This window comes from Chrysochloris asiatica, unplaced genomic scaffold, assembly GCF_000296735.1.
Source record: "Chrysochloris asiatica unplaced genomic scaffold, ChrAsi1.0 scaffold00006, whole genome shotgun sequence".
Lineage (NCBI taxonomy): Eukaryota > Metazoa > Chordata > Mammalia > Afrosoricida > Chrysochloridae > Chrysochloris > Chrysochloris asiatica.
Genome location: NW_006408524.1, coordinates 16,696,382 through 16,711,031, shown reverse-complemented (window position 1 = coordinate 16,711,031; position 14,650 = coordinate 16,696,382). Strand labels below are relative to the sequence as shown.

The following is a 14,650-nucleotide window of genomic DNA, read 5'->3' as shown; positions in this document are numbered from 1 at the left end:
TCTCATATGTGCGAAAGCTGGACAGTGAATAAGGAAGACCATAGAAGAATTGATGTTTTTGAGTTGTGGTATTGGAGGAGAATATTGAAAGTGACATGGGCTGCCAAAAGAACCAACAGATCTGTGTTGGAAGAAGTGCAGCCAGAGTGCTCCTTGGAGGCCAAGATGGCCATACTTCGTCTCACATACTTTGGACATGTTGTCAGAAGGGACAAGTTGCTGGAGAAGGATATCCTGTGGTAAGGTGGAGGGTCAGAGATAAAAAAAAGAAGACCACCAGCGAGATGAATTGGCAAAGTTGCAGCAACAATGAGCTCAAGTGTGGCAATAATTGTGAAGTTGGCCCAGGACAGGGCAGTGTTTCGTTCTGTTGTGAATAGGGTCGCTATGAGTCAGTACCAACTCTATGACACCTAACAACAACAAATGTCTTGTTTTAACTTCTGACCTTCAGAACTGTAAGTTATTAAATTTGTGTTCTCTCAAGCCACTGGGAGTTCTGATGTGGTGCTCTAGAATAAGCACTGGGCTGGAAGGGAAGGTTTGTACCACAAGGTTGTCAGTTCTAACCTACCCGTCACTCCTTGGAAACCCTATACAGGGTGGCTGTGTGTCATAACTGACCAGAAGACACTTAAGAATAACAACAGCAAGTTTATTGTAATTTGTTACAAAAGGAACATGAAACTAATACAATAATACAGATATTATCATTGGAATTGCAAACATTTATTGGTGGAGACAGTAAAAGGGATTTGTTTCCTGGGACAGGGCATCAGCTATGGTTCTTCAAATAGATAGTCAAGAACAAAAGGTGTTCTTTGTTTTGTCACCCAAGTGAGCCCCTTTTGAGGGTTTGTTCCAGAGTTTTCTGAGGCAACGTAAGTATCCTGGCAGGGTTTGGCTGACATGTCTTTGGTTGTCTGTGTGTAGAACCGCAGTTGATTTTGTCTTTGCTCACTTGGAAACCTATGTGTGGTCATGACTTTCAGTTTCTCAGGGGAGAAAGTTACCAAGATCCTTGCAGACAGTGGTAATAAAGTCTACACTAGTCTTAGGATTGACCCCCTGCCGAAACACAATTCAGTCCCAATCAGTCTCAAACACAACTCCATCCCCATCCCTTTTCCTCTTCAACCTTTTCTTCTCAAGTCTGAAGAAAAGTGGCTTTCAGCCCCCAGAGAAGTGAAGTGGTGCCTGGTTTGTCTCTGAGAATTCCTCCACCTGAAAACTGTGCTCCATCATCCGAAACACATACCTTGAGCATGTGCTATCAGCTCTGATGTGAGCTAGCTGTTAGGGTAATTTACAAGATAAATCAGTCTTAATCCCCACTCACTAGCTGCTCATGTTGGTGAGGCATTTTGCAGAGTGCAGGGCCTGGGACAGCTGCAACACATACATCTGGGAAAGTTACTTAAATGCAAGTTTCTAGACTGTTTTGAGAACACTTTGGTCTAATGCAGTGGCTCTCAACTGGGGGCGATGTTGTCTCCCAGAGGACAATTTGTGGGGGCAGGAAGGATGCTACTGGTACCTACTTGGTAGAGGCTAGGGATGCTGCTAAACATCTTACAGCGAGCCAGACAGACCTAACAAACAATTTTCTGGGCCAAATGGTAACACAGCCAAGGTTGAAAGATACGTCAGACTCACACAAGCCTGGTCTAGTGGGTGAGTCTGACACAAACGTATATACATAGAAAATGATTAAATTACAGTGTTATTTATGTATATCTCATTGCATATATACACACACATAAAGGGCTTCAAAAAGTTCATGGGAAAATGGAATTAGAAGATAATATGATTTTTTCCAGGAATTTTTTGAAGCTTTCATATATATGCATGTATGTGTATTATATATATATATAATATAAAAGTACCCTGTGTTCAGGGAGTAAAGTTAGCTGTTTTGGCTTTGACTGAGGACTTCAGAGTGAGGATGATAACTGAGGTCCCACACTGCTAGCTTCTCAGGATCATATGTTCAGGGTCTTCTCACTTAGAATTCTGTCAGCAGACATGAACCGTACCAGTTAATTTAATAAGAAGAATATTAATAATTATTAACTAGGCATAAAGTTGTTAAGCAGGTAACTGAAAGGACACAAAGGGAACTCTAAGGTATCTTAGAGGAGCACGGTGGCGCTATATGATAAGCACTGGACTGTAAACCACAAGGTCCGCAGTTCGAGACTGCCAGCCGCTTTTTGGGAGAAAGAGGAGGCTTTCTACTCCTGTGAAAATTTAAAACCTCAGAAACACAATATGTAGGGTAGTTGGAGTTAGAACCGACTCAACGGCACTTAACACCACCACCAAAGTATTATGGGAGCCATTTGCGTCACTAGAAGGATGTGGAGTGTGAACTCACTCAGAGGGGATGATACTAAAATGACTATAAGATTTTGTCTAAATGACTAAAAATTTTTGCAATATTTCACAGAAACTTATTTTTGTTAAAATATTCCTGAAGTTAGTTGTAACAACCAGAACGTTTTTCATAAGCCCAGCTGACATGTATCAATATATTTGCAAGTCTAAAATTCTCTGGTGATTTAGTGTTTGAGCCTTTTGCTGTGCTCTGGTTAAGAACCATGGCTGTCACCCAATGACAGGGACTCTTCCAGACACTTTGTTTTCTCTGCACACTTTGTATCTACATGCTGCTGTTTCTATTGCTGATAGTGTTTTTATAGTGGCTAATTTTGACAAACTTTTCTAGTATTTTAGTTACTGCAGTGTGGTAATAAGTATCTGTGAACCAATACATTTTTTGAGAAAGAAGTATGAGAGAGCTTCAGAAGAAATTCATTATCTTTTCAATCCCTTTCCCACAAACTTTATGAAGCTTCCTAAAAATTATTAAAGGGAAAGCAGGAAAAAAAAAAGTTTTTATTTTAAAGATGAAGTTATTCATAGTGAAACTAATAATGTAATTCAGTGTAGAAAGATTTTACAAAAAAACATGGCTATTATTCATAAAATCTAAGAAATATTATATTTAAGCAATTTAAACTGTATTTAGTACATGTTATTCTATGGTTAAAATTGATAATAAACATTGAGAACAATTCTTGGTGTGGCGCTATAGGTACAGCACTGGACTGCAAACTATAAGGTCAGCAGTTCAAACCTCCCAGCTGCTCCTTGGAAACCCTATACAGGGTCGCTATGAGTTGGAGCTGACTCGATGACATTTAACAGCAACAACAAGGACACTGTGTGGTCTGTAGAGAAGGAAGTACGTGGAGCAGGGCCACCATGGACTTGTGGTTGGATGACACCAGTCCTAGTGGTTCTACTGATGGGGAGCCGGCTGCTGCAAGGGTTAAGCACTTGATTGCTAACACAAAGGTTGTTGATTAAACCTACCAGCTACTCCATGGGAGAAAAGGCCTGAATCTGTGCCTGTAAGGATAACAGCTTAGAAAACTTTGTGGGGGCACTTCTAGTCTGTCCCATGGGGTCACTATGAGGTAAAACTGACTTGAAGCCACACAGCAACTCAAACAATAGTAGGCATCCTGGGGGTAGCATCTATGGGAAAAAGCCACCACCGCTAGGGCTGGAGAATCATGGGAGAGACTTGAATGACTATAAATTAGAACTTTATAGGAGGCTCCTGTCAGACAGCAAAGTTGTTTGAACTGCCACGTCGGTGGTTCAAGCTCACCAGCTGCTCCTTGGAAACCCTATACAGGGTCGCTATGGGTTGGAATCGACTCGGTGGCACTTAACAACAACAACAACCTGTGAGCTGAATTTTAGACTTCTAGAGATGCTAAGTGCCTGTTGGTGGTCTGGTGTGGGGTAGGGTGGATGTGGTGGTGAGCTGTACCTGGTTTTATTTGGATGAAGTATGGGGAAGACTGCAAAGTAAACACTGTGCTCAGCTGCTTGTGCAGGAGGAAACTGCCCTTGTCTGGATGAAGCAGCATTATTAGGGTGATGTCCACAGGAATTCGAGGCCACGTATCAGTTCCTGGAGTGAGAAAGTACCCAGGCAGGATCGGGTACCTTCTCACTCCAATGCCCTGTATTGGCATAGTCTTATGATGATTCTACTGGCAAAGTAAAAATATGGTTTGTAGAGTCTCAGTCTCAGTTCCAGAAATCTGTGTCCAGAGGGGCAGATTTGGACTAGAAACACAACACCTTCTTAACTGGAACATAATTGTTTAGGAGCACTGGTGGCACCTTGCACTAAACACTGGGCTGCTATTTGAAAAGTCGATCATTCAAACCCAGCCCCTGCTCCAAAGACTGTGAAATTGACTTGACTATGGTAGTTTTTTGTTGTTATTGTTTTTTGGGTTTTCTTTGGTATTTGTACCTATGGTAAAGAAGTTTCGTCCTACCCAATGTAACTGTATGAGTCCTGTTGTGGTGCTGTGGGTTAATGCGCTAGACTGCAAGGTCGCTTTGCACCTCGGCGGTTCAAGCTCACCAGCCACTCCTCAGAAACCCTAAACAGGGTCTTTCTGAGTCCAAACGAACTCGACGGCACTTGACAACAACAATGACAAATGTAACTGCATTCAAATATTTTAGACCTTAAGCCTTCCATATTTTTTTCCCCCAAAAGTACCACAGATAATTCTGACACACAGCCTACATTAAGAATCCTGAGTAGCAATCACTAAGTGATTTTGACATGTTTTTGAAGCTTGAAACAGATACACTGTTATTTGTGGGGTTGAAAGTGAATTATCTCAACTGAATGGAAAAGGAAGGTGAAGAGCTAAACACCATGCTATCTCTAAAAGAACAGAAAGAAAGAACCTCAAGCATTCTGATTTCCATAATTAAGCTTTTCTTGTGTGAATTGTGAAAGAAAAGAGGGACAATGAGAGGAGAAGAGAGAATGACAGAGCCGGACAGAAGCATTTGTGATGTGTAAGTGAGGTGTGATTTGGATTTTGTTTTAAAGGTAGCAAAATGTTGCTAATGCATTTATTTCAGTCATTTTCATCTAAGAAGCCACATAAAGTGACCTGCCAAGGGTTCTTTAAGACATGTCTCAATGAAGAGGAAGTTGTGATTTTGGCTACAGCTTTGGGCTATCCTGTGACCTTAGAAAGGTCATATTAAGTGGCAGTAACTTGGCTAGGATGTTAGAGCTGAGTTCAAGCTCAGCTGTACCATGGGTCAGGAGGTAGATTTTCTGAGCACTGTCTCTAAGGTTTAGTCCCTCAATTTGTATAGTAGGGGTGAGAATGATAATTTCCCCTCAAGTTCATTCAGAGGCTTTGGCAAAACCATACAAAGCACCTAAACACAGTGCATTCATGTTGAGGTGCCCTTTCTTCCCTTGTCCACTCGCACTTCCGTCCCCCAAACAGATGGTTCATCTGCTGCCCGTCCTCCTCTCCTCTGATTTGTAGTTTGTTTTTTCCTGTTCTGTGCAGGCCAAGGACAGGGAAAGCCAAGTGCCAAGACCTTTACCCCTGGAAATGACTGTCATTCTCTGAAACTTTACCAAAATAAAGTTTCAGGGCCAAGGAGAGACATTGCTAAGGACATCCATTGCTTTTGGGTGAAGACTTCGGACCTGATTTGTCATCCAGAGTAGATGCTCTGCTCATAAATTAGCTTTGTATTGCTGACAGTTGTAATGGGAAAATGATGGGTCACTCATAAACCCTTTCACTCAAGATGTCTTTCTTCCTCAGCCCCTCCAGCTTTTCTCCCCATTTTTCCTTACTCTTTCTCAGAACCAATGGAGAAGTCCATTCTTTCAAAGAATTGAGCGATGGGGAAAAATATCACTGTAGGTTATGGTGGTGGTGTACCACTGAATTGATTCCAACTCATAGAGTCTGGATAGGGCTTCTGAAGATGTACATCTTTACGGGAGCAAAATTCTTCATTTTTCTCTTGCACAGCGACTGGTAGATTCGAACTAATGACCTTGAGGCTAGCAGTCCAGCTCATAATCCACTATGCTTCCAGGGCTCCTTCTAGACTATGGTGATATGTAGTTAATTCTTTCTAAGTGTTTAGCAGTGCATTGTTCTGCTTGTGGCCTCCTGGTTGGTCGAGGGATGAGTACCACGTCACATGCTGCAGGAAGGTTTCCAGCCCCTAATTCTCAGTGGTCCTCAGGCACTGGAGAAGCATCCTGCGTGCACATGGTTGTAATTTAATCATCTTGCACTCAACACTCAATTCAGGAAGATAAATTTTTATTACGCAACCAAACTGCTGCTCTAGGGTAAACTTTGACACAAAGCAATTGTATTCTTGATTGAATCAGCTAAAACAGAAATAAAGGGAGCAGAAACCAGGTTTCTGATCTTTCTTGTGAAAAACAGCTAATTTCAGAGAAGCACTTAGATATGCAGTTAGAACAAATGACCACTGGACTGCAAGGTTGGTTTGAACCACAGGTTAGTGGTTCCAACCCACCAGCCACTCCTCAGACACCATATACAGGGTTGCTATGAGTCAGAACTGACTTAGTGGCACTTAACAACAACAAAGAACAACTTGCTAATCCTGAGGTGATGCTTTAGGATACGCACTGAACTGCAAACCAAAAACTTGGTGGTTCAAATCCACCAGCTGCTCCTCAGAAACTCTCTGCAGGGTCTCCTTGAGTTGGAATGAACTCAACGGCACTTCACAATAACAACAACAATAACAACAAAGAACAAACTGAGAACATGGATGACACAGACAGCTGGCGATTGGCTGCTAACTTAAAGATTGGAGGTTCAACCTCATGGCTTCCCAGAAGAAAGGCTTAGATATCTCATTTCGTAAAACAGTTGAGAAACCTTTCTGGAGTGGCTCTACTCTGTAACACGTGGGGTTGCCATGAGTCATGATCAGCTCCATGCAATTAACAACAAGTGCCGTTGAGTCGGTTCTGACCCATAGCGACCTTGTAAAGGGTTTTCAAGGAGCAAGCAGCTGGTGAGTTTGAACCGCTGATCATAAGATTCAAAACCGACCTTGCAGCTCAGTGCATCATCCTGCAGTGTCACACTATGGCCCCATTAACAACAGTAACAACAGCAAAAAACAAACTTGTCTGTCCTTGGATAAGATGAAAATCATTACAACCAAGTAGTATAAAAGTTCCTAGCATTCCTTCCTTTGTTAACCAAATGATTAGTCCTTATTGATTTTAACCACTTACAAGTTTTCAAACATTTAAAAATAAGTAAGACCTTAGGAATCGTACCATATTTACATGGTGAATTTAAGGGTTGCTTTTTGAAGGGTCAGCAACAACATTTAGTTAGCATCTGGAAGTGGAAAACCCAAAGAGATGCAAAGATAAGTAGATGCAGACAACCCAGAACCTCACCATCTAAACAGTATCCTGTAGCTAAAGTGGTTTGAATGAATTCACCCAGACTCTAGAGCTAATTAGGTGTGGTGACCCTTCCTTTCATTCAATACATTTTTTTTTTTAATTATTTTAATGAGAAGATTCCTTGAGCCTTTCATTTTTCTGATACTTCTGGTTCTAACTATCAGACACTTAGAACCTGGTCATATGCCCCCAAGACAGTGTAGCTTAGAGACAAGACCAATGTTGTCTTGTAGGATAAACCTTTATACATATTTGATGATGGGATAAGAATATAGGAGTACAGATGTGAATGGAGGGGTTACAGAAAGAAAGTGAAGGTCACTGGGAAAGGGGTCACGAAGGGACCAGGAAGGTTTCTCAGATGAGAGGAGGCTTGAGGTAGACCTTATAGAAAGCAGGGTTTAGATAGGTGTCAGTAGGGGGAGAGAGAGGGAAAGAGCTATGTATAAAAAAGATAGAATACATATGATGTGTATATGGACAATGAAGAAATAAAACACCCTGGAATCCTCTCTTCATGTTGGAATAAGGGGAAAGAAGATTATGTGGTGTCTTGACGAAGTAGATGAGTTATTGTAATAAAGAATGTAAACATCTTTGTGTTTTAATGCAACACAATCTATTTCTTGCTAATTTAACAGTTCATTGCAGGTATATCTGGTGGGTAGACTTCCATGTGGTGACTCAGGAACCCTGGTTCCCTCCATTTTTTGAAAGGTTGATATCCTCTCCATTCAGTTGGCTGTCTGTCAGTAGTGGGAGAAATCGAGAGTGTTAAGGATTGTGATCGGAAGGTTTTTATATGTTAGACCTGTTGTTGTTAAGTGCCATCGAGTAGATTCCGGTCTATAGCGACCCTGTATAGGGTTTCCAAAGAGCAGCTGAACCACAGACCTTGCAGTTAAAATGACTTTGCAGTCTGAAGCATTAGCCTACAGTGCCACATGTCAGGCCTGTTGTTGTTGTTGTTAGGTGCCATCGAGTCAGTACTGACCCATAGCGACTCTATGCACATCAGAACGAAACACTGCCCGATCCTGGGCCAACCTCACTACTGTTGCCACACTTGAGTCCACTGATGCTGCCACTTGGCCAATCCATGTCATTGGGGGTCTCCCTCTTTTTCTCTGACCCTCCATCTTACCGAACATGATGTCCTTCTCTAGCAACTGTTCCCTCCTGACAATGTGTTCAAAGTATGAGAGACAAAGTTTGGTCATCTTGGCCTCCAAGGAGCACTCTGGCTGCACTTCTTCCAACACAGATCTATTGGTTCTTTTGGCAGCCCATGGCACTTTCAGTGTTCTCCTCCAACACCATAACTCAAAAGCATTAATTCTTCTACGATCTTCCTTATTCACTGTCCAGCTTTCGCATCCATATGAGGTTATTGAAAATACCATGTCTTGGGTTAGGTGCGCCTTAGTCTTCAAACTGACTTCTTTGCTCCTCAACACTTTAAAAAGGTCTTGTGCAGCAGATTTAATGCAATATGTCATTTAATTTCTTGACTTCTGCTTCCATGAGTGTTGATAGTTGATCCAAGAAGAATGAAGTCCTTGACAACTTCAATCTTTTCTCCCTTGATAAGAATGTTGTTTATTGGTCCAGTGGTGAGGATTTTGGTTTTCTTGACATTGAGATGTAATCCGTATCGAAGGCTGTGTTCTTTGATCTTCATCAGTAAATGTTTTAAGTCCTTTTCAGTTTCATCAAGCAAGGTTGTGTCATCTGCATATCGCAGGTTGTTAATGAGTCTTCCTCCAATCCTGATGCCATGTTTTTCTTCATAGAACCCAGCTTCTCGTATTATTTGCTCAGCATACAGGCTCAGCATGTCAGGCCTAGAAGTGCATTTCATTTTTTCTATCCATTGGTCACAAGATACTCACATGTCCACACCCAACTGCAAGGAAGGATGGGAAATGTGGTCTAGCTGTTTTAGCCACCACCTTGTCTCTAATACATTGACTGTCAACCTGAAACTGTAAACTTCTAACAGGCAGGAGTTTTGTTTGTTATGTTCACTGCTGTATCCATCTACAGCATGTGGTAGATCTTTAACAAGTACTTTATGAAATGATGAAATGCGGTATGTTTGCTAGAAAGGAATCCAAGACATCCTGAACCTTCCCAGATAGATTTATGGAAGAGAGTTGAGGCAGAGAAGCCAATTAGAAAGCTGTAATGATTATCTAAGAGAGTCTAGTTTCCCACAATAACAGAAGGAATGGGTTCGTTTTTTGAAACAGAAATATTTACTTCTGCTATTTTAACTTCCTTAGTTTACAACATAGCCACACCTTATAGTTTAACTGGGCATCCCTGCTGAGTTGAAATCATAGAAGCAGGTTGTGAGCTGCCATTGTGTTCTTAGCAAGAGCCTTGGACTTTGTTTGGAGGTATTAATTGGAACACAGCCTGGGGACTTGGGCTATATACCACAACACTGCAACCCAAACAAAATAAAACTTGACTAAACCTGCAGACTCAGACTGGAGTTCAAGTTACTTTAACTGACTCTTGGGAAACACAAACTGCAGTTGTATTATGGATGCAAAATCTGCTCTTTGACCTTATTATAAGGAAAACTACTGGAGTGCACATAATTTCTTGCCAGCTTTCCAGAATTTTGGACCAGTTAGCTCCTTTGCAATTATGCAGTTAAAAAAAAATTTTTTTTTTTTTTTAATTTAAAAATATGCTTGAAAAATAGATGCTGATCCAACAAGAACAGGGATTATCAAGGAAAAGAATGCACTCTCTGTGCCCCTCAGGAAAACCAACACACAGGCTACCTCGTGTGGCCTGAGGCGTCAAGATTTTAGGAAGTTCCTTGCAGCTGAGTTTCTTTGAAATTAAAAGCTAAGGGCAGCATTGAATCTTCCCTCTAGATTTGACTCTTGTGTTTTATGTATAAGGAGGGGCAAGCCTCAGGGTATGACCTAGACTCAACTTACATCCCTCTGAAGTCTTGTGAAAGGCCCCCTAAGATTCACATTATGCGGAGTTGAGTGAGGAATCTCAGAACTACCAGGGAGTTTTAGATTTTTAGTGATTCTTACTGATTTGGAAATAATGTAAAAACAACCGAAGAGCTTTCTGTGGTATTTTAGCATGTTCTCTATTGGTTTGGAGAGAAATCCAGTATTAAAGAGGCTGAGAAATAACAACTATTTAAAAAGACAGATCTTTATCCTTCCCTAACCAGAAAATAAACTAAAATAGTGAGAATGGTAACGGCAGACTGGAAACTCCGGAACAACTGGAGACAGTAGTTTGCTGCTGTTGATCCTGACACTTGGAACCTGGTGCAAACGCAGAAATTGGTGGAGAGGGTGCTGGGAAATCCCTTCCCTGTGTGAGGCCCAGTGCTCGTTGAGGTTGTTGTTGTTGTTGTTAGGTGCCATCGAGTCAGCACCAACTCATAGTGACCCTATGCACACCAGACGGAAACACTGTCCGATCCTGGGCCAACCTTACTATTGTTGCCATGTTTGAGTCCATCGATGCCGCCACCTGGCCAATCCATCTCGTTGGGGGTCTTCCTCTTATTGATTGAGCTGTCTTGTGGTAGGAATTACTCATTTAAGACAATAAGTACCTGAATGTCTACAATTTAGTTTCTAGATGAAATCCTAAAGAAGCCATTTCACTGTGGTGCTGTAAAATAAACACTGGACTGCTTGCTAACCACAAGGTTGGCAGTTCAAAGCCACTCCTTGGAAATCCACTTCAGGGTTGCTATGAGTCAGAAAGGATTCGACAACACTTAACAACAGTGATATATTTTGGGAGTGCAGTGGCTTTATAGGATAAACACTGAACTGTGAACCACAAAGTCAGCAATTCTAGCCTGCCAGCTGCTCCTCAGGAGAAAGATGAGGCTTTCTGCTCTTGAAAAGGTTTACAGTCTTGGAAACCCTATATAGGGTTGCTAAGTGAAAGTGATCTATTTAATCAAACATACTGATTTTTCTTTAAATATCTTAATTCTTCATGCTCACAGCAGTTCATACTGTCTGGCATAGTTTTCACATCAGTCTTGTAAATTCGCCGTAAAGTCCTTGCTTTCTGTTTTCCCCAGATATAGTTTTCTGAATGTGCAGTTATAAGTTGCTGAGGCTCTGAGTCAGAATCAAGGATGAAGGGGCGTTCCTGTGTGAAGCATACAGTTAAGGCTTCTAACTGAAAGACTGGAGGTTCGAGTCCACTTGGAAGAAAGAACTGGCTTTCTATTTCTCAAAAACCATCCACTGAGACCCCAATGGAACCCAGTTCTAACTTGACACACATAGGGTGGAATGAGTTGGGATCTGGCAAGGGAAAGACAAGGGAGTCTGCATACTGTACATTTACAGTCCTGAGATAGAGAGATCCTAAGAGGCAGGAAAAGGGGCATCCCTGAAGGGTGTTGCTGTTGTTGTTGCTAAGTGTTGTCGAATTGATTCCAACTCCTAGCGACCTTATATAGAATTTCCAAGGAGCGACTGGTGGGTTTGAATCACTGACCTTGTGGTTCAAACGGACCTTGTGGTCCAGCACATTATTCTGGGGTAAAGGGTTAGAATGGTGTCGGAAGAAGATGTGCTGATAAAGAAAGAAAGCCAAGCAAAATGTCTTCATTAAGCCCCAGAAGTTCACCCCTAGGCCTTGTAACAACATTATCCAGCATACATTTTATAACTAGTTATGAAAACAGATTTTGTTAGTGAGGTGAATTCAGCACCGTGGACTTTCTGAGACATGGGTTTCAGTGTGATGATTTTCTGCGGGTTGTCTACTTCCTGTAGTTTGCACCTCACTGAGCTACCTTAACGACACCTTCAAGCTTGTGACAGAAAGTGAAGTCTTCCTGGAGAAAGAGTTCTGCAGGACCTAAAGAAAAATGACACCTATGAGAGGAGGCAAACCTCATTAAAACCCAAAAGAGGGGTGTGTTCTTAAATTAAGTCAATGAGCTCATAAATTGCCCATCGACTCATCCCAGATTGCCTGGGACTTAACCTGATTTTAGCACAGAGGGTCCTACATTCCCCCTTGTTGTTGTTAAGTGCTGTTAAGCCAATTCCCATTCATAGCGACTCTGTGTATGGTTTCTGAGCGTGGCTGGTGGGTTTCAACCCCCAACCTTGTGGTTCACAGTCCAGTGCTTATTCTTCAGCACCACACCAGGAGTCTTACATCCCCCTTACTGTTAAGTACCATCGAGTCAGTTCTGATTCATGACAACCATGTACTGGGTTTCCGAGGAGCAGCTGATGGGTTTGAACTGCCAGCCTTGTGATTAGCAGTCTTATGCTTTCCCTCCACATTCCCCTTAGACACACTGAAGCAATTGGTTCTCCTCAACCTACTCCAAAACCAGTCAATAAGACTCAAAGGCAGTGACAGATGGCAGGAGATGGTTTTGAAATCATCTCTGTAGGGGCAGCCTTTTTGTGCGGTACCAGCGAAGATAAAAGGATGCTGGGTAGAAATGACAAGGTCAGAAGCAGTCCAGGGACAACTTTGGTCCAGATATTTTGTAATATACAATGTATATGGATTTGCTTTTCTAAATATCTTTTTTTTTCTCTCTCTCTCTCTCTCTTTTCTTCAGGGAGGCAGGACACAGTGCGTGAGAGAAACCTGTCCCATTCTTTCCTGTCCTCAGCACCTTAGTCACATTCCCCCAGGACAGTGCTGCCCCAAATGTTTGGGTGAGTGATTATTTTCAGATCAAAGAACAATGTAATTTATTTTTTGCATTTCTGCTAGAGTGTTCATCCGCAACGTTATCTTGAGATTCTCAAGATGGCCTGTTTCATGGTTTGGTAAAGGGGATTGATTGCGTCTTATAATTACAAGTAGATCAAGGGGTCAGAGTTGGGCTCATTTTTGAGACCTCTGGAGCGCTGCAGGTTGATGCGCTGCACTGCAAGGTCGGTTTGAACTACAAGGTTGGCAGTTCAAGCTCACCAGCTGTTCCTTGGAAACCCTATGCAGGGTCGCTATGAGTCGGAACAGACTCAGTCAGGCAGCCTGAGATAAGTACCACCTTGTCAATGAGAATGGTATTAAAGTAACTCTTTAACTGAGCATATGACTATTGTTGTTAAGTGCCATTGAGTCAGTTCCAACTCATAGCAACCCTATACAGGGTTTCTGAGGAGCAGGTGGGTTTGAACTGCCAACCTTGTGGTTTACAGTCCAGCGCTGATCCTACAGCACCACACCAAGAGTCCATATAATTATTAGAAAATTATTTTAAAGACATTGACAGTAAATATGAAGGAATGCAGATTAGTAGGGGGTGGCTTCAAAAAGTTCACGGAGCGGAGAGCGGGACCCTACACAGAGAAGCCGTGATGCCTGAGATAGAGGCAGAGATGATGACGTGACGAGATGGAGCAGTTAGGGACTTTAGACACAGAGAGGGAGAAGGGCTGTGTGCTGACGACTGGGGGCAGGTTTGTAGTGTATACCCTTTGGTTGGTTGATTATGCATGCAGGGGATTGTAACCATAGCAATGAAACTATATACGATAGGATGAATGTAAACCTAATGCTCTCCCATGTAAACTATCACATAATTCACAATAAAACATTAAAAAAAAAGAAGTTCAGGGGAAAATTCACTTAGCTTTCAACTCCGTTTTTCCATAATTTTTTGTTTGTTTGTTTGTTTGTTTTTAATTTCCTTGATTGCTTTTAGAGGCAAAAGCAGGAAGGAGGATAACATGCCTAAAACAAGAAGTTTAAAAGAAAATGATAACCAATAGCAAGAAAAAAAAGGAAAAGGAAGAAAGAAAGCATTAACTCTTTTGTTTAAACATTTATTAGGTACCACACATATTGGAGCCCCTGGGTGGTAAATGCTTAATGTGCTTAACTACTAATTCCAAGGTTAGAAATTTGAGTCTAGCTGGAGGTGCTTCAGAAAAAAAAAAAAAAGACCCGATGAGCTACTTCTGCAAAACCAGCCATCAAAAACCCTATGGAGCATAATTCTACTCTGACTCACATGGGGTCACCGTGAGTCAGAATAGACAATGACAACTGGATTTAGGCACCGTGCTAAATGTCTTCGCTCATTTAATCTTCTAAAGAAGACGTAAAACATGTGCTAAATATGTAGTTATTAGCTCTGGTAGCATAGTGGTTACGAATCAGGCTGTGAACCTCAAGGTCAGTAGTTCGAAACTACCAGCTGTTCCACGGAAGAAAGATGAGGCTTTCTGTTCCTGTAAAGATTTACAGCCTCAGAAACCCTGTACAGGGTCGCTGTGAGTCAGAACTGACTCCACGGCACATAACCACCACCATCATGCATTATAC

General features: G+C 41.8%; 1 protein-coding gene across 1 annotated transcript in view; it reads left to right on the top strand.

The window, feature by feature from the left end:
* Positions 1–14,650, top strand: part of BMPER (BMP binding endothelial regulator) — a 410,362-nt gene that overhangs the window by 218,648 nt on the left and 177,064 nt on the right. The window contains exon 7 of the mRNA XM_006832140.1: positions 12,933–13,032. Coding sequence (XP_006832203.1) covers positions 12,933–13,032 — 100 coding nt within the window. The remainder of the gene's footprint in view (positions 1–12,932; positions 13,033–14,650) is intronic.